The 24,638-nt window shown below is 36.3% G+C and overlaps 1 protein-coding gene and 1 long non-coding RNA gene across 2 annotated transcripts; both read right to left on the bottom strand.

Annotated features, from left to right (window-relative positions):
* Positions 1–5,175: 5,175 nt before the first annotated feature.
* Positions 5,176–18,261, bottom strand: LOC121426323 (CCR4-NOT transcription complex subunit 9). Its single transcript, XM_041622582.1, has 9 exons — positions 18,149–18,261; positions 16,387–16,529; positions 11,887–12,007; positions 10,486–10,573; positions 9,737–9,843; positions 8,123–8,218; positions 6,545–6,643; positions 5,960–6,051; positions 5,176–5,640 (listed from the first exon to the last, which is right to left on the bottom strand). Exons 1-9 carry the CDS (start codon positions 18,170–18,172, stop codon positions 5,472–5,474), a joined length of 939 nt encoding a protein of 312 aa, XP_041478516.1. The 5' UTR covers positions 18,173–18,261; the 3' UTR covers positions 5,176–5,471.
* A 3,408-nt stretch (positions 18,262–21,669) lies between these two features.
* LOC121426038 lies at positions 21,670–24,095 on the bottom strand. The gene is made up of 2 exons (XR_005971551.1): positions 23,109–24,095; positions 21,670–23,037 (listed from the first exon to the last, which is right to left on the bottom strand). It is a non-coding gene; the product is annotated as an uncharacterized LOC121426038 (long non-coding RNA).
* Between the last annotated feature and the right edge of the window lie 543 nt (positions 24,096–24,638).

Genomic DNA, 24,638 nt, shown 5'->3' with positions numbered 1-24,638 from the left:
ATCGGACAAACAATAAGAAAATTATGAATTTTTAAAAGTTGTACAAATTGGTAATCACTATACCCATGGAGACTTCAAATTGACCGCATATGTGATGTCATAGTGATGTGTTTAAAGGCAAGGACTACTCATCCATGTACTCCAATACAAGAAACAGCTGAAATGTTGTTTTTTTTTTCAAAAATTTTACTTCAAATTGTATTTTACTTTCATGAGGACATGAAACAATATACTACCTGGGGGGTGTTTCACAAAGATTTAAGTATGACTTAGAGTCGCACTTAAATGTCTAGTTGTGCGCAGTATAAAAGGCATAACAGCATTGGTCAGATCATGCCAAGCTGACGCGCACTACTGCGTATTGATCAATAAGATTGCGCGTTGCATATTGTGTACGCGTCGACATTTAAGTGCGACCTAAGTCATACTTAAATCTTTGTGAAACACCACCTGGTCACATTTAGATTAAAGCCCCAGGGGGAGGGGGTACTTCCAAGAAAACCACAAATCCCTGATAAAGTACATGGCCTATGGGAAAGTTGTCCTTGCCAATTTGAAATCTACATAGTATTTGGGATCTCAATTTCAAAGCAGCCATAACTTTTTTAGTGCTTGTGTGATTTCTTTCAAACTTTCACCATTCTGTTTCATTTATTTTTCTCCTTTCCAAAACATTTTATAACTAGGGCTGGATTCTCGTTTTATATTGTCTTATGACGACATTAAAGATTATTCATGGTATGAACATAATGTCATGTCCAGTATATAGTACATCCTCTGGAGTTAAATATACCACGATATATGAATAGGTTTGTATCTCGGGGGGCACTTACATTGATGAGTGGATACTATGCGGGACTAATAAAACATGTAAAAAGAATGTCTTTTTTAAGATAGGGCACGTTATGTACGTACAGAACAATAAGGGTGTCAAAAAACACTAAAATATTGAAAAAAGGGTATCTATTTTTGCTAGGAAGGCTACGTGTTTAGGGTCAAATTTGCGAGGGTATAAAAATTTAAGACTAAAATGTTTTAAAAAGGATGTACTTTCAGCCCCAAGAGTCGACATGTTTAGAGTACGAGATGTGGGAGGTGGGGCTGTACTAAACCCAATGATGTAGGTAAAGGTATGATTGATGTCTGTGACATAACAAATTAAATATTTCTGTACTTGTTTAGGGGTTCAATTCAGGGAATACTTGCCAATAATATTGTTTTGTTTCCAAAATTTGTTAAGGGTAGGGTTTCACAAACCAATACGTATTAAGGGGTGCATTTTCAGAATATGGAAAATACGTGTTTAGGGTGCTTTTCGAGACCCCATGGTCACGCATGGTATCCATTCGTCAATGGAAGTGGCCCCTCCGGGGGGAATATGTACTAACAAAATCCATTAAGAAATTGCTGGTATATCCTTTGATTGTGACCATATAACAAATTGGGCAGTAGCAAGGAGACCAATCAGACACTTTCTATTATACATATATGTAAAGATACATGCACTCCAAAAGCCACACATTTGAAAAAACTCCATAAAATAGTGTTGCTCCTTCTTTATTCAACAAAAATAATGATAAGCACAACATGTTGACATTGCATCGAGATCAACTACTTTGCATTCTTCTAGAAGAAGATAATCGTTACTCCTTTGGTATACAAGAGGCAAATTCACAGACATGGATATTTATATCAACTAAATGAATGGAAAATTAACCCTTTTAACAGTGTTGAACCTGGAAGTTCTATTATGTTATGCAATTTGATATATTTCCCTTTTCTGCATGTACTTGTATGTTACACCAGGTTCTACAATTGTTCCGAGTTGAGTTTTACATTTATACAAATATTGTTCATTTTTGCAAAGTGCTGATTTCGTTTGGGTTTTATTTTCTTTTTCATACAGGTATGATATACATGTATTTTGTAATATTCTTACATGTAATTATTTGTGTGATATTTGCCGTTGATTCTGATATTACATGACCTATGTATCCATGTAAATAAAATCATTTTTAATTTCATTTAATATAAAACCATGCTGTTTTTTTCACTTTGCACGGTACAAGAAGCATGTATTAAGTACCAGAGTGAGTTTGGTTTCTAATCTATTGGAACTCTGTAAGATGAGCCCGTAGTGCTCGGATATCAATGATAGGCACATCAGCTTTCACACAAAAACATAATCAGTTCCTTTTGAATTTGCTAGCCCCCTCAGACACCCATCCCTGGTACCGTTATTTACAAATTACATGCAGCTTTTTATCAGTTGGCATAAGTTATGTACATATTTACCAGTTTCTATTTACACAACATGCTCATTATCATTCATCCTACTGTTTCCTTTGATCATATATTCAAGTGGACCATAGGGCTGGGGACCGTTTCATGAAAGTTGTCATCACTGACAAGTTGTCTTTCTCCAGCAGTCACCATAGTAACAGTCAGAGCCAGTGCCTATCAGCCAATCAAAACTAAGGATTTCACTGAACCTGACAACTTTCATGAAACATCCACCTGTTCTTGGGTGCCATTTCACCCTCATGATGGCCAAAATCGCCCCCATAATTTACAACATGGAGTACTTCGGGGCAACCTTCTTTTCACTTACCCAAGATCTGCCACGAAAAAAAAATATTAAAGAACATCATGAAAATCAATATTCTACATACAGCAGGATAATGATATGCAGTTGCAGCATAATTGCTCATTGAGTAAAAGGTAGCCCTTGAAATGAAAAACTAGCCCCAATGTAGCTATAAAAAAAAGGCCCCTGAAAAATGCTGAAACCTTCAAGGGGTGGGTCGCTATCTGTTCTGATCCACATGAATATATGATAAAAGGCACATACAAGATTATCATTATATTCACTGTACCACAAAATGTTCACTATGCATTAGGTGGTTGTTTCACAAGTTGCCAGCATTGACTAAATTATCACCACTGACAAAGTCAGTGGAATCGTTGGTTTTGATTGGTTGAGATGCACTGGACTCTTGACTGTTACTATGGTAACTGTATGAGAATCATACAGTTACCCATCGGTGCCGATGTGCTTCATGAAATTGTGCCCTTGGGAGTGTTGCCTACTGAAACCGGTTCCGTGTTCTGAGGCTTCTCTGGGGACCAAAGAATTCAGTAGAAAACTGATTAAAGCACCATTCTGATTGGTTCACGGTCAGAGTTTTGGACAGGATGCAAATGAAACGATGTACTTGATTGGCCGTTGCCACCTAGTCATCGATCAGCAACCTTCGTGTCACGAAGCCCCATGCATTGTGGGATTACATGATCTTTGTACCATGAATGCCTAAAACTCATACATGTAGGCTGTATTCTGAAGTCTGGTTTAATTTAAGACAGGCGCGGATCCAGAATTGAAATTGTATGGGGTGCTACAGGATTTTTAAAAAAGGGTGGCACATTTTAACCGGTAAAAAAAAAAGGGTTGTCACCTTTATTTCTCTTTTTTTTTTAAATCCTACGGGGTTAGCGCACCTTCAATTCAGTCCCCCCCCCCTGGATTTGCACCTGTAACACAAGACCTAACTCTGTGCTAACATCATGGAAGCCAAACAAGACAAATGTTATGAACACTGCATTTTACTCTTGTTCACTCTGCTCTCTCCCATGCTAAAGTTGCAAGAAAGTGATTCATTTATTATTCCTAGATATTTATGAATGATTTGAGGAACAGGTGAGCTGATTACTCAAACTTGCAGTTATTGTATAGTGAGTAATTGTATTACCGAACACACGCATCGTACGCGTACAAAAATAATTTCATACACTCAAAACTCTGCAACATCCTTCCAAAGGGAACTTGAATAGAGAGATGATTAAAGTGGTAAAAAACACATTTTCAGAGTCTTAATCTTAATATTCTAATACTAAAATATTGTCAAAATAGCTCATCGGTGATTTTGTTGCTTGCTCAATTTTCCCACAGGAAACACATGTTCGGTAATACGATACCTTTTTCAAGTGACCAAAATATTTCACATGCGAAGAGATGTCCGATTGGAAGCTAATATGGTAAAAACAAAAAACACTTTCGGTAAAATTTTACATATTTATATTTTGAAGATAATTGTGTATTTACGGTGAAAGTTTGACAAATTTTATGAGAATGTTTCATACGATTGAATTCATGAAAAGTGTTCAGTAATACGATCCACTACCATACTTTTACTACTGTGCCAAATTGGCTATCCATAGTTACACCACAACTTCAGAACAAAATTTGAATTAAACCCAAATTCAGAATAAGGACCTTACTGCACATGTATATCTTCAAACATTCTCTGTACACAATTACACATCATTTACATAATTACACATCATAATTTTTCCTTCGAAAGATAAAACCTGAAAGGCTTGTCCACATGTAACCGAACCATATGTGAGCAAGCCTTGGCCAGGTTGTAAAGTTTGTGGCTGCCTGAAGCATAATCTTGCGATCAAACACTTCATCGAATCATTCATGATTCCTAACACGTACACTTGCTTCTGATTGGTTGACAAGGAAGTTACGATTGATTCGTGAAGTTGTGTTTCATCTCAAACCCCTATGCGACAGGTCCCATCTCATACCACAAATTGCTATCTTGCATTCGTTGCGATGCAATACTGATTTCGAAAAACATAGAAGACATTTGCCCTTAGGACAATATTTACCCTGCTTAGAAATATAGTTTGAGATTTTAGTGTAGATGAATGAAGAAGATGTTAAAATAAGGGAAGCAAGTGAGGGAGACAGATGGGGGAGGGGATCACTGATTTAGTGACCGTTTGCCATTTTTCCTTGTAATGACTTCTCTCGTAACAGTATGCAATTCAGGAAGAAGAAAAAAATTGGTATAAGAGGAAAATGACTTTAGGTCTCAAATATTTTATCCAAAGGAGATGGGGGTTCCTATAACAAGAAAATATGTCCAGACAACCTTTTAGTTAAAAAAAAAATAGTTAAAAGTAGAGCAGAATTGTTATATCTGTCCCAAATGACTTGTGAATTTAGCAGAGGCATCGATACACTGGTGAGCCCATACCCTTTTGTATTAGAACATAAAGCTTCTGTTGGGCAAACATATCATTGTCAAGCTGGTTAAAGGTAAAGGTAAATTTTCGAACGAAATCTAGAGGAAACAATTGCGTCAAAGATGAGTATTTTGTTGGAGCAAGAAATATATTCTTTTAAACACATCGAAAATATATTTTGTAAAGTGGCAAACTATTGATTACTTCATTTTACCAAACCCAATATTAACCTTAATTTTTGTTAGAATGAGGGGTGGCTTTTTGTGCATGCAGAACTATTGGACAAAGAGTGAAAACAATGCATGTCAAAATAGAGAAAAAAAGAGAAGATAGAAAAGCAGGGGGGACAAGACAAAAACACAACAAATACTGCTCCTTCCACGACTCTTCATTTTATGTGACCAAGCAAGCTAGGCTTGTTGGTCGGCCGACTGTCATTGTGGCGGCATGGGGATTCCCCGAGGGTCCATGGCGCTGGTCTCGGTGAGGTTCTTGATGAGCTGGGCCAGCCAGCGTTTGGTGGAGCCGTCGTCCTTGAGGACGGCCATGAAGCTGTTGTCCTTGAGCTGGTCCGGTAGGCACTGCCGGAGTGCACCGCGGGCTCTGCGAGCAGAAGAAATAACACACATTAATCAGCACATTGAAATGTGAATGTAAGTTACATAAATGTAATTATTTCACTTCATGTTATCATTAATGATGATGGTGGTGATGTTGAAAATAAAGTGATGATGCTGCTGAAGATGATAATGACAATGGTGATGATGATGACAAGTACTAAGGTGCTGCTGCTGATAACGATAGTGATGATGGTGAAGGTAATGATGATTGTGATAATGAAAATGTTGGCGATGATGATGGTGGTTGAGATGATCCTGTTGGTAGTGGTGATGATAACTATGAACTCAAAATATTAGTTTACCTTTGGTTATCTGAAAGTCTGAGGTAGCATCTAACTACATGCTTCAAGAGTCTAGCTGACGGTTCTTTCGCCAGTGCTATCACCATCTTGCCCTGGAAATAAAATGAAATAATTTCAAATTAAGACAAATAATGCTAGGCTCTCACTGCTCAACTGATGAACCCAATCCCCCCCCCCCTCCTATCTATCTCTATTAATTTTGTAAAGAAACATAATATGCATTGAATTTTTACATGAAATCATACTCTTCTAAATTTAAAACCTTTTTAATTCGGTATTTTATTTTGAGAACTTTGGGGATTGAAATGCACTTTAAAATATTGTGGGATTTCAGAACCACATTACCCAAATGTTGCAAATTTACTCTCAAAATATGTGCTAGACTTTAAAAAAAAGAAGACTTGAAATGTACATGTATTGCCAAGATCTGTTAACATTACAAATTGAGCGTGAACATTTTGAGAAGAACTTTTTAGCCCCCCTGCTAGATGGGTTTAACATCTTAAATAAATTATTAATTTCCTTTTCTTTTGAAAAACACCATGTACCACTACAAAGGCAAAATTATTCAACGTTAAAACTTACTAGTATCATCGCTACGTGGGAGAATCTTTCATACGTCTGACAGATGTAGGACAGACCCGTTTCATCAAGAAGAATCTTCTGAAGTATGAAGGTAGCAACCTGAACAGGGTGGTATAACACAGAGAGGTAACATTGATATCCACAATTGATTCAATTGATTGCAACTTTCTAAACATGGTATGTCATATGGGGCATCAATAATAATAATTGGCATTTATATAGCGCTTTATCAATCTACGACTGCTCAAAGCGCTTCACAGTTATTATTACCCGGTCAATTGATTCATAGCATTTCAAGCAGCCTGTTAGGCGCACACTTGCTAAACCAACCACAATGACGGTTGTTTCCTACCGGTACCCAATTAGCACCTGGGTGAGAGTGGCAAAGTGTAGATTACACCTTGCCAAAGGACGATAGGCCACGGTGGCATTCGAACACACGACCCTCTGATTACAAGGCGAGAGTCGGAGCCGCTACACCAGGGTGCTTCCATGTTGCAAGAAACATGCCCTCAATTGCAAGTCAATTTCCAGTCTCTAAATCCTTTTAATAATATGCATTGCAATTAATTGTAAATTTGTGATTGATTGCTAACATGTTCTTGAAAGAAGGAGTGTAATCTGATTTGCTATAGTTAAAAGTGATTTATTCATTGTAAAATTGCAACAGAATATTTGCAATTGATTGCAAATATTTTCTTGTAACACCCCCCCTTAGAATTACACTTCAGCATTAATTGTATGATTGATTGTATATTTTATGTTTAAGGGTCCATTAGATAGGAAGATGGGGCAAAATACATATATAATAGCCAATTTCTTATAAAGCACTTTTCCCAGAACTGCTCAAAGCACGTTACAGCAAATGATTACCCCGGTCATTGGATTCATTTCGATCCCGCAAGAAAAGTGCACAATTTCCACTCCCTGGGGAACATTCCTTGCATTCATCGCAGCCTCATTATGGCGTTGGCAAAATCAAACATACAATATTTATCTTTCGCATCCTACCGGGAACCCATTTAGCACCTGGGTCGAGAGTGGCAAAGTGTAGATTACACCTTGCCAAAGGACGATAGACCACGGTGGAATTCGAACACACGAACCTCTGTTTACAAGGCGAGAGTCAGAACCACTACACCACGGCTCTTCTACTACATTTCAAAATAATGTTTTTGTTAACATATATCTTTTTTTTTCCTATTTCCGCACCCCAAGATACAATGTATTCCTTTTCTTTTCTTTCCTGTTCTTTGACAGAATTTTCTACAAAAAAGTGTATTGAGCTTTCACTATAAAAAAACCCCTAATATTTAAAGGGAAAATAAAAAAAACTTTTTTGAAGGCATTTGTCTTTATAATAGAACGAAATACATGACACATCTAAATCTTACAATATTCAAAACATAGAACAAGATGAGTATTTATAGGGAACAACAATAGCTAAAACAATATGAACAAAATATTCAGTATGTCAAATTCAAATCTAACTTTAAATAATCTCACAACATCATTAGATAATAAGGAGAAAAACAAATTCCCAATTTTGAAGAAGTAAAATTTTGCTTGCAAACTTACAGTTTTTGAAAGTTCACTGCCACTCTCCATAATCCTGAGACATAGGGGGATAATCTCTGTCGTCAGTAAGAAATTGATTACCTCCTGTTCATCAGTCTGAAAAAATAAAAATAAAAATCAAATCAAAATTTTCAACTATTCATATCAATTAGTGAAATCACATTTCTGAAATTTCATCATTTACAGTTTAAAGCTAAATAACTGCAGTTTCATCAAAAAATTATTTCATGGTACATAAAGACATCAATCAAAGTGTTTCTCTCTCAAAGTGATTATAAACCACATTTAACCACTTCACTTTTCAAGAGACCTTGCATATCATTCTATAGATTTATCCCTACTCTACCCTTTGCTTGGCATTTCTTGCTGAAGTTAAACATTTAATTCTTACTCCCAGCATGCATTACACGTATCTTGCACGTCTCTCATAATGATGAACTCTTAGGCCCGTATTCTGAACTCAGGTTTTGATTTAACCCTGGTTTAACCTTAATTCTCCCGGGGGGCATAATGGCCCCCTCTCGACAATTTTCGCTTTATTTGCTGCGCAAAATTTTTTGACCTCGCCGCTCACTGACTTTTTACTTTCAAGTCTCGCGCAAATTTTGAGACCAAATTTGTGATGCCCAGGTTTCGCGGTTACGACATTACACAACATTATGTAATTTTGCTTTATTTATGATCAGAATTATGTCTGGAACAATTTCCATCGAAAAAACAATAAAAAACAAAAAGTAAAAAAAACAAGGAAATACATAAGAAATAAACAATAAAATACAAATGAAATCAATAAAAACAATAAAATACAAATGAAATCGTTCTTGGTACCAGAATTTTTTTCATTCACAATTGTTAGGAATGCTATAAAGAATATTTTCACCAAAAAATAGCATTCTAGGAGCTTTACTTAGTGAATCAGAGCAAAAAGTATGATTTCATGAATAAATTAGCATAATTAATTCATACAAAATAAAAATATAAGAATTCAGTGAAATTACCAATTCACCTGCGTAGATTACGTCATTCTCTACCATCATGCACACGCGCAATCCGCGGCCGAGATCTTAATGCCACCCCCCCCCCCCCCCCGGGAATGACAAGAATCAAAATACCCCGGGAGATTTAGGGTTAAAGTTGTGGTTTAACTAAGAAGAGCCAATAGGGGTATGAATCCCCAACAGGATAAACCCAATTTATTGACTTGTTTGACTCTCAAAGTGTTGTCTGGGAAAGAGATTTTTCTTCATAATGAAAGCAAGGGGAAACAAAATACTAAGCATAAGAAATATACTATATAAACAGGATTTTTGAATTTTTGGCTCCCTATAATTTTAGCACAGAGTTAGACCATGGTCTAAGTTAAACCTGACTTCAGAATATGGGCCATAGTCTGTTGTCTGCACTTGAGTTAAAGGGTCTGAATGTGCAGCCTATAATGACTTGTGCTCTGACGGCCCTCTAACTCAACAAATTGATACTACAAGTTTGTATGTGCTGGTCTTCTGCACAGACCCACTTATTGATCAAAGTTTCAATAAGGGTCTGTACCTGCAGACTAATAAAAATTGGTCGCGCACGCATTATGAAACACAAAAATCCTGTGTCAAACATTACCTTGACAAGAGCACCTATGACACCAAGACTCGTGAGACGAAGGTACTCGAATGGGCGTGTCTTGCTGACGGTGTGTAGGAAGGGGTAGAGGAACAAAGGGATGTGAGCTGTTGGGGAACAAGACACAAACCAAAACAATGAGCTATCGTACTTTATTAGGATGCACTGGTTTTAACTTTTACTGTGAGAATGATTGATCATGTTTGTAACAGTAATCAGATTAGAAATCTATTTGAACCACATTCTCTCAGACGGTCACAATGTCGTTACTCGACCTACCCCATCTACGGCGAGTCAATGGCAGTCTGAACATATATCGTTCAGACAACAGCGGGCAAAAGCTAACAACGAAAAGGCAAAAGATGCAAATTTTTGTGTTCACAGTGGACAAGATGACTGCAGTACTGAGCTATCGGCAGAGTCAAAGCGAATGGAGCAATGCATGTGTCTTTCATGACCATTTGGTGATGCAAAACAGCTACAAGAAATCAGTAAACTAACATAGTTTAAAACACCGAAATAAGTTTATATTGGCCTGGTTACAAACAGTTATGAAGCAGGCCAATCCATACTGACATCAATGTGGAATTATTCTCAGGGTTTGAGCCTAGTAAATGAAGAAATTATGACAAAATCAATTCTTTCAACAACAACAAATCTGTAAATTCCTAAGGAAATTCATTGCCATGATAAAGACAAACAACTATCTAGCCTACAATCCACTGTTAATAAAATAAGATTCATGTTACCTTGTAAGAATGCTGATCTCGTTTCTGGATGTGATGCTATGCATTGTAACAGAGCCAGGGCATTGCACACTCGATTGGACTGGTGAGCCTGAAAGAAAGAGAAAATCATTTTTTTGTCTTCAATGAACAGGATGAAGAGAACATGGTAAACAACATAGAAATAATACAAAGAACAAATTTATTTTATTTATTCAAAAATTCTTAAGCACTTTTCCCATAAAGCCCAATCTTAATACAACTATTTAACTGTGTGCAAATATGTAATCTTAAATCTACAAAATATCAAGTATTATCTTGTAACAGAGTAAATCCCTCTCAAAAGAAGGAGTCTAGGTTTGTAGTGCCGGTTGGTAGCTCATCCTGATTGGCAGGAATGGAAATAGAACAACTGTTCATCAGGACAAATCATAAGGGGTAAAGGAACTAGTGATGACTATACAGAAAAAAACAATGTGATCAAATAATAACAAAAGTGGCTACTTATATAGCGTACAGATCCACCTTTCGGTGCTCATGGCGCTTCAAGAAAAATAAACAGACACACAAACAATAATAGAAAAAGATGAAGAATAGACAACTAGATAGGTAAATATCACACCAAACTGTTATTAGACATGACATCTATGTATATACCCATTCTCAATCCATAGCCTTTTTTAAAACATATAATTTTATATACAAAGTATAAAAATAATAAATGCTGGAATTCTGTATTGACGTTGTTTTCAATCTACCAAACAGGGTGATACTTGTAAACATGGCTAAGATGACCAACCATAAAGTAATATTCCTTTATTCTCTAGACCAAGGGGCCGTCACAAAGACTTAAGTGGGACTTAGAGTCACACTTTAATTTAAGAAGCATGTGGTATATATACGCACATTGTCGCACGTTACGCATACAACTGCGTACCCATCAATCAGATTATTCTTTAACAACATGTTTGCATTGGCATTCAAGCGTGAATCGAAGTCACACTTGACTCTTTGTCGACCCCCCCGGTAATGAAAAACATGCGCTGTATTTTAAGCGAAATTTTTCCTAAGTCAAACAGATTTCAAAAGTCCAAAAAGATTTTACCTTTACCCATTCACAGAATAATTATGAATAAATACAATTTTTTCATGTGCTCAAACAATTGAAAATAACAGTTCTTTAAAGAGCCATTATCATAAAAATAAACCAACAGTCCTTTTCAGGACTAACTTACATGGTGTTACCACAAACCTCACCATTAAATTTTTGTTATTACAAATTTATATCAATAATAAATCCTTGAATTCTACATTAACTTTGATATCAATCCATTAAATAGCATGAGAAAAATATTGGAATTGGCTATATACTGATACAGGGCATACTGTAGGTTCAAATCTGTCACTACTACATGTTTTACATACTGTGAGAGCTGGTGGGTTGATGTATGGATAGATGTTGACGATCTCTTGTAGCAGTGCAGCCACTGTACCGAAGGAGTGCCACAGCATGGGGGCCAGGTCTGGAACCACCTCACGCTTTTTACTGTTGAAAGAAGAGATTCAAAATAAAAGAAAAGTAAAAAATTAGCATTTCAGCTATTACTGACCCTAGTTGAACATAAGGGCGTGAAAAAAGCTTGATACTTGATTTCAGTACTCATTATGATAGATAGTACCAGATGCTTTTTTTATGAATACATAATAGTATTTCCAGGAAAAGAGGAAATTGGATTTCCTGACAGAACTGTCTTCTGGATATATGGCCATGCGTTTTATGTTGGGCCCGCAAATAGGTGGTATCGTTACATTTGCACGACAAGCAAAGAAATAATTAATGGTATAAAACTTGAAATACATGTGCTACATGGGTATATTTGGTATCATATTAAAGGGAATCTTTATACCAATTACTTGAAAGAAAAAGAAATACTTGAGATTACTTCATTTACCAGTAATTAGCAATTATGTAACATCAATTGGCCATTTTTGCATGGTGGTAGACGAGGGGAGCATGACGAGGGGAGCATAAATTTTCATTTCATTAAGAAACTAAATGTGTAACATCACAGTACCTGAATATGTAATAGTTTTTGGGCTCACTGGCTTATTCTTCAATCATACATGTAAGTGGGTCAAATTTGAACTTTTAAGTTTAAAGGATACCTAATTAAGCTAATTAGTATAATTAATTGATGTAAATCATGAAATTAACATGATTGAAATTGTGACTGTCTGATGTATAGGAAATGAGGAGAGATAAAATATAGTTGTGGGTTACACCTTCAATAAAATTTAGAAGCTGCAAAAATTTCAAAAAGAAAAGCACAAACTAATTAAAGGCTTCAGAGATAAATCAATCTATTGTTTTAATAATTATGACCTCATGGTTTCAATATTGACAGCGTAGACTGATAGTGATAACTTTGATGTGTCCGAATCTTCAGATTATTCTGGTAACATAACATATAGCAAATACACCTTTTATGCAATTTTAATTGATGAAAACTTGTTTGTTGCAATAAAGCCCTCATCTGATGCTATTTACTCTTTTTTCTTAATGTTACATCACACTGCATCTATAAATCAGTAGATGACACATATTTGGCTGGTACAAAAGTGTTCAGAGAATATTTTTCCAAATTATAAAAAAAATAAACAAAAAAGTACTTGAGAATGAAACTGGCACAAAGATAAAACTATTACAGAGGCAAATGTACCCATAGAATATGTTCTGTGCATTGACATTCAATTGACCCAGAACCAAGAGACCATGTCCTGCAGAATGTTGAGCAAGAGGGTATATTAAAATATAAAACTCTAAAATAACATAAAGTATTTTTGCCAGGTGTATGGATGTATTGATATGATGTTAGTTGTTTTTGTTCACACTAAGTTTAAATAAGCTAAAGCAGTAATGAGAACTTTTCATTGTGCATTCACATTTTTCTTATATCTATATGTTAAACCTGACTCTCAGTTGTCAACCTGTGGTCCACCGGTCTTTGAGCCAAGAGGTGAAAAATCCCACCATTTGAGTCAAATGAAATCATGTTTTATTCATAATAACCACAGTAAATATATCATAATATACTGGTTAGTGTTTGCAAGTGTATTTATGCAACTAAAGGCAAGACTAATCAATATTTTAGGGGTAAATCAAGCATTGATACATATTTACCCGAAAAATTGTGATGTGAAATTTGGTCTTAAAAGATGATTGCGCCCAGTTATTTTGGTAGAGTTATCCCCAACAAGTTATATATCACTGGAAAGGTCTCACTCTAAAGAGTTGAAATATGCATGTTATTTTCCTATAGGGTGGAAAGTTTATCCGATTCTCAGATTTATTGGGAAGTATGTTTTTTTCACAGTTTTCCACATATTTTGACCTTTAACTTTTTATGACATTACCCTATGCCTTTTCTGATTGCATTTTTGAATTCCTCAGACAATTTCCTTTCAGAATATATATACTTTTATGGGTATAGGATGTCAAACATAAGACAAAAATACAATTGTATAAAATGGTGCGATTTTGGAGGAAAATTTGAGTTGTAACGGAAATGGGCCCAACTCAAAACGCATGGCCATATACACTTCTGGATGATCTGGTATAAATGCAGCAGGTGAGATAGGGTGTGATGGTATCTAGTCGTATCGCCGGTGGCTCTTTTCAATCTTTGACTTGATCACCTCTAGTGATGTACTATTCACTACCTGTCATGGGAGATGGTTCCAGCCAAAGGCATACTCACAAGAAATGATTGTTTTAATTGCTCAGTGGTTGTGGGGTTAATAGGGAAACCTTTGTTGTGGTTTACTTCTTGTCTTCCAATGATATTCTGTACTTGTTCATGTTACATAGTACATTTTCCTTGGTAAAATGAAAGCACCATACAGTATATAATTTTTCATTTGGTGCAGAGTTTTCATTAATTCATGACACTCATATGGTTAGATTTTTTTTCTAAATGGGAAATGGTGGGATAAATTGGGGTAGTTCTAGGATAGTTAACATATAACTTATACTAGGCAGTCCTTCACGTTTATAATTTTGTGGAGCTCAATAAATCGCTCTCCTTATTTTTTTGAGGAGCTCAATTGAGCTTTACAGAATCGCTCTCCGTGAGGAGCTCAAATCAATTCATTACAATACATGTATGATAATAATTGTAGATTTTTCTTAGCATTGTATATATGCAGTAGCTGTGTTAGCTATTAATATTAATCTGTGGTGAAACTAGACCTGGGTCACGTACGTTTACAATATGTCGTACGCGCTCCTACTGAAAATTTTTTTTTTTTTTAAATTGCTAATATTTCACATTTCACATCTTTAAATCCATGAAATGGCCTTATTTTTTCCATAATTCCTTGAAATTACTTTTAGTTGAAAACTATCAGAAAAATGAAGAATCACCTCTTTTCCGACTCTGATTTGAAACCTGTCCACAAAGTCAATTGAACGGAAAAAAGAAAAGTGGTCTTCATGAACAGGCAGCCATAATGAACAGGTTTGTACAATACATGTTTTGAAAAGGAAAAATTATCGAAGGGGGTCCAGACTTGTGTTCATTAGATAGAGGTATTTCTTCTATACAGGGGGCCGCTAAAGAAATAGAGAGAAACCAAACAGAGCTGCCAACCTTAGTTGTAAAAGAAATCTTTTTTTTTTCTTTTTATCCTATTTTCAAGCCTAAAATCCTATTTTGCTTTAAAAGTTTGAAAAACAAACCATACTATCATTCTTACAAGTTTAAAAAATCCTATTGAGTGTCACTTTTCCCTTAAAAATCCTACTAAAAAGCTTTGTTTATAGGTGGTTCTCGTACATGTATGTAGGTGGTTGCCCCGGGGGGGGGGGGGGGCCACTTACATTGACGAGTGGATACCATGCGTGACCAAAAAACACGATAGGACACGTTACGTACGTAACGTGATAAGGGTGTCAAAAACACAAAAATAAGGAAAATAGGGTATCTATTTCGCTAGGAAAATTACGTGTTTCGGGTCGAATTTGCGGGGATGATAAAACAAAATTAAAATGTTTTATAAAGGATGTCCTTTTTGCCCCAACACTTCGTGTTTAGAGTCCGATTTGCGCAAAGTGTAGAAGGTTGGGTCGTATCTTTGTGTCTTTTGTTATGTCTGTTTAGGGTTTGTTAGGTTTTGTAAACTGCTTAATTTATTTTACATGTACTTTTTTGTTTATTTATTTGAAATATACTCTCTTTTCATTTGTTTGTATATGACTTGGTTTAAATTGTTTGTATTTTTGGTGGCAGCATTTTATAAGACTTCAATGTTCTTCCTAGCTGTCTCCACATTCTATTTTATTGTATATATTTTTACCTTGTAATTGTTTTTAATTTTGAATGAAATAAATTGAAATTGAATTGAAAAAAAAAAACAAAAATAAGGTAAAGCCGATGACCGATGGACCCGTAACAATAAAACATTCCTGTACTTGTTTAGGGGTTCATTTCAGGGAATATTTGCCAAGAGTATCGTTTTGTTTCCAATACTTGTTAAGGGAATTTGACGATTAGGACCTCCTTGGCTGAAGCACGAAATGTTAACATAATGGAATTCCACGTGTTCAGGGAGAAATGAAACTTCATTTCACATGACAATGACGAGAAAATCAAAATATTTCATATTTCAAACAATAAAAAACAAAAGAAATAGTGAGTGAATGACATCATCGACTCTCTCATTTGGCTGTAGCTGGCTCATTCATATAACTGTTTTTGTGAAATGAAGCGAAACTTTGAAATGTCATAACTTTTTTATTTTACATCCGATTTTGATGAAATTTTCAGTGTTATGCTTGTTGAATTTTTCTCTTTTTATTCAAATCAAGTTTTTGTTGGGGTGGACTTGTCCGTTAAGCATGTTAGACTGTATACATAACATATTTACCTTAATTCGTGTAGTGCATTTTCCCTTGTATCTGGACTAGCTAGCTCCACAATCCACTGGTAGATCTTCTCTCTCTCCACCGGTGCCATGGGAGGGATGGAGGAAGGGGCTTGGGGAGGCGGGATTGCAGCTCCTCCAAGACGCTGATGGAATACAACAAAACATGAGATTCATTTAGACTACTCTTAACCCTATAAGGACTGAGCTATTTTGCATTGAACTCTTAAATCATCCCTCAAAACTCACTTATTTCAGCAGAGGTGACTAGCTTAATTGGATAAGCCTGTGCCTATGAATGTTCGTAACAAAAACATGTAAATTGTTAAAAATAGATTCAGTGCCCTCATTCACCCAAGTTCACTGTCAATTTTTCACGACTAACCATCTTCCGGTAATCTTGTTACGAAACCTGATATGTTTACATTGACTAGCAGACTTGATTGGTGTCGTCAGCACTTGACTGGAGAATGAACTTTCCTAGATTTCTTGTGTCAATCTTTGAAAACGAGACATTTCCTGTAATCTGGGACGGACCCAAATTTCTATCATAAAAAAGACTTTTTTTGGGGGGGGGTCATCTTTGTTTAGAAACTCCTATCTTAATGATAGTCTTTATCATGGAAAATTATGAAATTTAGTTTGGCATATTTCCAAATAAATGTATGTTTTTCTTCCAGTTTATCATCATGATCATGCTATCTTTTCTTTGTTTCTTTCTGTTTTTGTTTTGACACTCATCATCAGACATTCAGCATGTTCACACAGCGACAAATTGTGTACAACGGATAGCGGAGCGTGAACGTAGCGGTCGTGTACATTTTTGCTTATTACATGACGTCATCCAGCCACTGCCGAGAACCAATTTATGAATGAAAATATAGTAAGCATGCGCAGTGCAAGCCTTTTATTTCCCCACACAGAATTCCAACAAAACAAGTGTGCAATTCTCTATCACCTCGTACCAAAATCGACCTAGAATTTCACTTTCGCGTATTTTATATGAATTATGAAAGGTATTCTCGGAGGATCTATTTTCTCACCGATACCGCACAGGTAAGAGAATTTTGATTACTTTTTGCTTTTCCGTCAAAATCTTACAAATTAGCGTCTATATGTCATCGTGTTCGTTGGAATTTGTAGAGTCTATCGCAACGTGCACAAAGTCAATTGGCTTCCGGGTTTCGGAGCGTCGCGTGAATATGCATGAAATTGCAGGGTTTCGATAATTTTTGATCGATACCGGAGCGATCCGATCACGAACCAAGACCATTTACCGCGTACACATCGTGACCGGATATCGTTATCGCTATCGATACTTCCGCACGCAGTCCGAAGGAATTATTTTTCGGACCACGTGATCATGACGTGATCTGCGCGATTGACCAATCAGCGGTGTTAGAATTGCTGTGCGGAGACGATCTATCCGTTGTACAGTCTATGGTATGGACAATTGTTCGTTGTGGTTCAATAAACACACATCTTTTTTTTAAATATCTTTTTTATAGTTTTTCACTTTGGTCTACACAACACTCCATTAAAAAAAATCGATCTTCAATCAATCAAATACAAAATTATCTTAGCATTGACCCATTGTTCGATAGAAACTAATATGGGCCTACACAATTTCCAGTAAGTGGGACCGAGGCCGAACGGTTTTGCTGGTATTATGAAATGGGTGAAGGTCCTTCCCGAAAATTTGGCACTTTAATACATTCTACAATAAAGGAAAATAATCTAAATTTATATTGAATAGTAATCTTACCGGTTGCATCCCAAGACCATGCATTATACAAGCTAATTTCGAAAGTTCAGATGAAAATTAGACGTCTCCCCACTCCGAATTTCTGGCAACTCACTGATGATCAGTCCAGGGAATGATCGAGAGAGGGCGTTTTCACTTTCAATCGAGACTAGATCGACGTCGCTAGCTCGACTTTCCACTTCGCCGCCTCATACAGGGAGCAGTGCCACTCCCGGGTACCACTCCCTCATGATATTCAGATCTTACAATCATCACCATCATCATCACCATCATCATCATCGATATCATCATCGGCATGCCTCATCATCATCACCATTATCATCACCATTATCATCCCCATCACCATCATCACATTATCATCATTATCATCATCACCATTATCATCATCATCATCACCATTATCATCATCATCACCATTATTATCATCATCACCACCATTATCATCATCATCATCACCACCACCACCCAATAATGATCTTTATTTGATTATCATTATCTTCATTTCATCATCATCATGTGGAGGTGCCGTGGTTGAGTGGTCTCAGGCGCCTCACTATACATGGAGAGCCTGGGGTTCGATCCCCGGCCGTAGTACCTTTGCTCTTGAGCAAGGCATTTAATCGACAATGCAGTTTATCGTGCATTCCATGGAAATGCTCAACGCATTATTGGTAACTAGGTGTAACCATCATCATTACAATCAGCATGATCATCATCTTCATCACCATCATCATCTTTACTATCATCATCATCATCATCTTCATCACCATCATCTTCATCATCATCATCTTCATCACCATCATCATCATCTTCATCACCATCATCATCTTCATCATCATCATCTTCATCACCATCATCATCATCATCTTCATCACTATCATCATCATCTTCATCACCATCATCATCTTCATCACCATCATCTTCATCACTATCATCTTCATCACCATCATCATGATCATCATCATCTTCATCACCATCATCATCTTCATCACCATCATCACCATCATCTTCATCATCATCATCATCATCTTCATCATCATCACCATCATCTTCATCACCATCATCTTCATCACCATCATCATCTTCATCACCATCATCATGATCATCATCATCTTCATCATCATCTTCATCACCATCATCACCATCATCTTCATCATCATCATCATCTTCATCACCATCATCATCACCATCATCTTCATCACCATCATCTTCATCATCATCATCTTCATCACCATCATCATCATCTTCATCACCATCATCATGATCATCTTTATCATCATCTTTACTATCATCATCATCATCTTCATCACCATCATCATCATCTTCATCACCATCATCATGATCATCTTTATCATCATCTTTACTATCATCATCATCATCTTCATCACCATCATCATCTTCATCACCATCATCATGATCATCTTTATCATCATCATCTTTACTATCATCATCATCTTTACCAACATCATCATCTTTACCATCATCATTTTATCATCATAATCCTTATCACCTTCATCCTCATCTGACTCATTACCAAAACTTGCTCCACAATCTGACTTTATTACGTAAAATAACAGATTTTATTAACCTCCGTATCAACCAAAATTAGGCAGTTTTACACGTAAGAGAGAATTCATTGTGTATGCATAATGAATGAATGAAAAGGACAATTGATTTCATAATAATTCAAAATAAAATTGGCAAGTGCATCACAGATTTTTAACACTGAGAATGATTGCGTAAATCCTAAATCAGGTCCCAGATAAATTATGTTAACAGAATGGTATAAAACAAGACAAACTAGAAAGGGGGTGCCCAAGCTGAATGACATTGTTGAAAATTCACCTCCCCCATGGGCGGAAATCCCAGGGGGACGTTTCCCCCCTACTCAAAATAGTAGGGGGGACACAATATTAAATTTTCCACCCTACTATTTTTGGTCTTTTATGATGGTAAGAAATACATCATTCAAAATTGAAATAAAACATGTATTTTGGGACGAGATGACCTTACTTTTGGGATAACCTTTTTTTTTTTTTTGCTTGTCAAATTTTCCAGCTGCTTGTCCCCCCTACCTTTTGGGAGAGTTTTCTGCCCTTGACTCCCCCCCAAATATATATATATATATATTTAATAAAAAATTATAAAGAAAGCACATGCAAGCCTTGAATAGTGTCTAAATTGTGGCCAATGTATTAATCCTGTCTGAGGGTTTGAAAGTTTGCCACGGGGTCATGTGTCTGTACTTAAATTAATTGTAAAGGGTGATTTTTTTCTTTGGGGGGGGAGGGGGAGGCGAAGTTAAGCAAATTGTATCTATACCCTGATTAAGATTGGTGTATTAAATAAACAAGTGGAATGCCTCTGGCCGTCTCACCTGCATCACGCGATTCAACATAGCAGCAGTGCTGACTTTGAAAACTACTATAACTCGCACAAGATGTTCAGTGATACTTGGTTACTCTTATTTCCACATTTTATGAATTAGACCAATACACTTACAGAGATAGGATGGTAATTCAACAAATACCCCCATGCGGCCAAAGTTCATTGATCTCACATGACCTTTGACCTTGATCATGTGACCTGAAACTTGCACAAGATATTCAGTGATACTTGATTACTCTTAGGTCCAAGTTTCAAAAGTCAGATCAATAAACTTACAAAGTTATGATAGTAATTCAACAGATACCCCAAATATGGCCAAAGTTCATTGACCTTTGACCCTGGTCATGTGACCTAAAATGCGCACAGGATGTTCAGTGATACTTGATTACTCTTATGTCCAAGTTTTATGAACTAGACCAACACATTTTCAAAGTTATGATGGTAATTCAACAAATACCCCCAATTCGGCCAAAGTTCATTGACCCTAAATGACCTTTGACCTTGATCATGTGACCTGAAACTTGCACAGGATGTTCAGTGATACTTGATTACTATTATGTCCAAGTTTCATGAATCAGATCCAAAAACTTAAAGTTTTGATTGTAATTCAACAGATACCCCCAAATCGGCCAAAGTTCATTGACCCTAAATGACCTTTGACCTTGGTCATGTGATGTGAAACTCATGCAGGATGTTTGGTGATACTTGATTAACCTTATGTCCAAGTTTAATGAACTAGGTCCATATATTTTCTAAGTTATGATGACATTTCAAAAACTTAACCTCAGGTTAAGATTTTGATGTTGATTCCCCCAACATGGTCTAAGTTCATTGACCCTAAATGACCTTTGACCTTGGTCATGTGACATGAAACTCTAATAGGATGTTCAGTAATACTTGATTAACCTTATGGCCAAGTTTCATGAACTAGGTCCATATACTTTCTAAGTTATGATGTCATTTCAAAAACTTAACCTCAGGTTAAGATTTGATGTTGACGCCGCCGCCGGAAAAGCGGCGCCTATAGTCTCACTCTGCTATGCAGGTGAGACAAAAATTAGCATGTAATAATTTGCATTATAAAATGCTGTACAGGTGAACGAATGAAAAAAGACCCATAACAAATCAATAACTCACTTCATGAACACATGACGATTGCATTATAATATCGTTAATACAGAGATACAAAAATAAACATTAATGTACAGGCATTTCAATTTTGAGCGCGGTTATGAATTTTAAACATGAAACTTCCTTCACAAGGAAATATCCTGCTCTGTGTACGACTAACCATGTATTCAATAACTCTCCCTGTACACATTATTTCAAGTATATGTATTTACAAGACATAATTTCAATGTGAAATTCATCATAGTGAATATCCTTCCACATCTATGGTTTGTACAAACGATGTATTCTTCTCGAACAAATTGTGCCCGTAAAACACAAATATATATTATTCGGTATGCAGTATTAATCCAATGACTAGTGGCATGTTGCCAATTATAACCAAGGGAGTGTTTCATAAATAAATATGTCAGTGACTTTCACTTTAAACTGTTGAAAGCTACTAAAATACTTCGAACCGATTGGTTAAGGGTACATTTTTCTGTGAAAATCCCTGACAGGATGCTTAGTAAAATTCTCCCCTGACGGTTCCCCATAAATAGCATTTCAGAATAAGCAAGTTTGTAGATAAATGTAATTCCAATGCAAATAAAACTTCATCCTCTAACGTAAAAATCTCATATGATTGCCCGACCAAGCAACACTCAATTATTCTTGAACCTCAAAGCTTCATTGGTTGTAAAACAAAGCACATGAAAGGGTGATAAGAGTAATTTATTAGTTGGCACCCATAGTGGAAATGTATTTTGTAAGCATTTGAGTAATCTACCAGAGCAGTCTACTGTTTACAAATGGTGTATCCCATGATATTGAGATAGAGGTATTCGTACCTCCAGAAAAGAAAAAAAGAAAATGTATTCATGAGACACTTCTGCTTTAGTAAACAAAATTATTTCTTCATGTTTCAAAATCTGTGAGTAGAAGAGGTCATTTCAGGGCTCCTTACACAAAGAAAAGAAAAAGAAAATGTATTCATGAGACACTTCTGCTTTAGTAAACAAAATTATTTCTTCATGTTTCAAAATCTGTGAGAAGAAGAGGTTATTTCAGGGCTCGGTAACACACAGCTTTGAGAATGATTTTTAAACAATATTTATGACTGATTGCATTGACTACAATGCACAATCAATCACAAAAAATCAATCATAAGATTTATGTCATGGGATCAATATTATTACAGAATTTAGTCGACAACGGATTTAGCAAAACCTCGTACTCTTAAAATACATACACTACTATTTCAGGTTAAAGAAACAGTAAGGATAAAAACAGTGGATTACACAAACAAAATTTGACTAGACGGTGCTAAGCATTCAAACTAGAAGAGGTCACTATATACACTTGTAACTTGTAGAGTAAAGGCCACCGCACACCTTACGACTGGTCTGCGACTGAGTGAGGAGAGATGAATCGCAAGGTAGTCATAAGCCTTGACACCGCTCACCTTGCGATCCGATCTGCGACTCATGCATTCGCTTTTTGCCATAGCAACTGAGAAAGAGCGCTTACTACTGCGTATGCATGTTGTTTATCGTTGTGCAACTCTGCTGTCTGATTGGCTGGAAGTTGGATCGAGCTTGCGATCCAGTCATTCGAAATGTCAAATCCTTACAATTTTCCTTGCGACTTGTCTCTGACCGGTCTGCAACGCTCAAGCTGACAAGAGCTGTGACGTCACATCTCCCCTCACTCGGTCGCAAGCCAGTCGCAGATCAGTCGGGTCATAAAGGTGGGCGGTGGCCTTAAGGCATACGCTATTCTTGGAAATAATGCTAGATATACACAGCCAGGAGGTATTATGGAATATCATTTTAACAGGAGAAGTTGAATCTGATATCAAGTTGGTCATGGTTTTAATGAAAACAGGAAATGAGAAGAACATAATAATCGGGCTTAAAAATGGATTGGATTAAAATAAATTGGCATAAATCCATCAAAGAAAGAATAAAAAATATATGAAATATCAAATATTCTACTTTGTGTTGTTGCATGTGAGCAGCTCCACTGTATGTCTTTCAATTCAAAGTCCATAACTTACCAGGTTCATCCCAACTGTTTTTTTTTCTTTATAGAAGCATGTATGAAATGTGTCTGATAATGCAACGAATACCAATATATAAATGTTATATTTGTCAATTTTTGGTAGACAAGAGTGATTCATTGAAATGAATCAATTCATATTATATGACAAATGAGGCACTGCTTGTATATGGGATCCCCCCCAAAAAAATAACAATGTCATTCTTTGATAGATTATGCCAAACCATGCTTTTCCTATTTGTCTGTATTTATCAAACCGTTCCGTCATCAGGGCCCTGTTACAAAAACCTCAGCGACTGATCATGGTGCTGATTTCGGTTACACTTCGTAATTCCAAAGGTTCGTAATTCCGAAACACGTAAATTGCCTATACCTCGATGTTCGTTAATCCGAAAACGTTAAAGGGTTCGTTAATCCAAACATTTGTGGCGTTATTCCGAAGGTTCGATAATCCGAAAACGAAATAAGGTTCGATGTTCCGAAGGTTCGTTAATCCGAAAACGAATTAAGGTTCGTTGTTCCGAAGGTTCGTTAGTCCGAAAACGAAATAAGGTTCGTTAATCATTTCGTTTTCGGACTAACGAACCTTCGGAATTATAAACCTCATTTCGTTTTCGGTTTAACAAACCTTCGAAATTACGAACCTCACTTTGTTTTCGGACTAACGAACCTTCGAAATTACGAACCTCATTTCGTTTTCGGACTAACGAACCGTCGGAATTACAAACCTTCGTAATAACGAACCTTCGGAATATCCGAACTTCGGAATAATGAAGGTTCGGAATTGCGAATGTATGCGCTGATTTCTACAATTGATTGCATATACTATTATGTATGATCAATCATAAAAATATTCCGCAAAATCAATCACTAAGCTTTATGTTACAGGGCCTTTTTTACGGGCCATAACCCGAGATATCTTGGGATCACGGAC

The sequence above is a fragment of the Lytechinus variegatus genome, chromosome 13, assembly GCF_018143015.1.
Source record: "Lytechinus variegatus isolate NC3 chromosome 13, Lvar_3.0, whole genome shotgun sequence".
Taxonomy (NCBI): domain Eukaryota; kingdom Metazoa; phylum Echinodermata; class Echinoidea; order Temnopleuroida; family Toxopneustidae; genus Lytechinus; species Lytechinus variegatus.
This window is presented reverse-complemented; position numbering and strand designations above follow the sequence as displayed.

What these genes read in the sequence shown, in the direction of transcription:
- LOC121426323 (XM_041622582.1), bottom strand. Translation starts at nt 18,172, where the DNA reads ATGCATGGTCTTGGGATGCAACCG. An exon ending in AATGCACTACACGAATTAAG is followed by an intron (nt 12,008 to 16,386) that starts GTAAATATGTTA and finishes TTCTTTCAACAG; the next exon opens with TAAAAAGCGTGAGGTGGTTC. An exon ending in AGACTTTCAGATAACCAAAG is followed by an intron (nt 5,641 to 5,959) that starts GTAAACTAATAT and finishes TTCTGCTCGCAG; the next exon opens with AGCCCGCGGTGCACTCCGGC.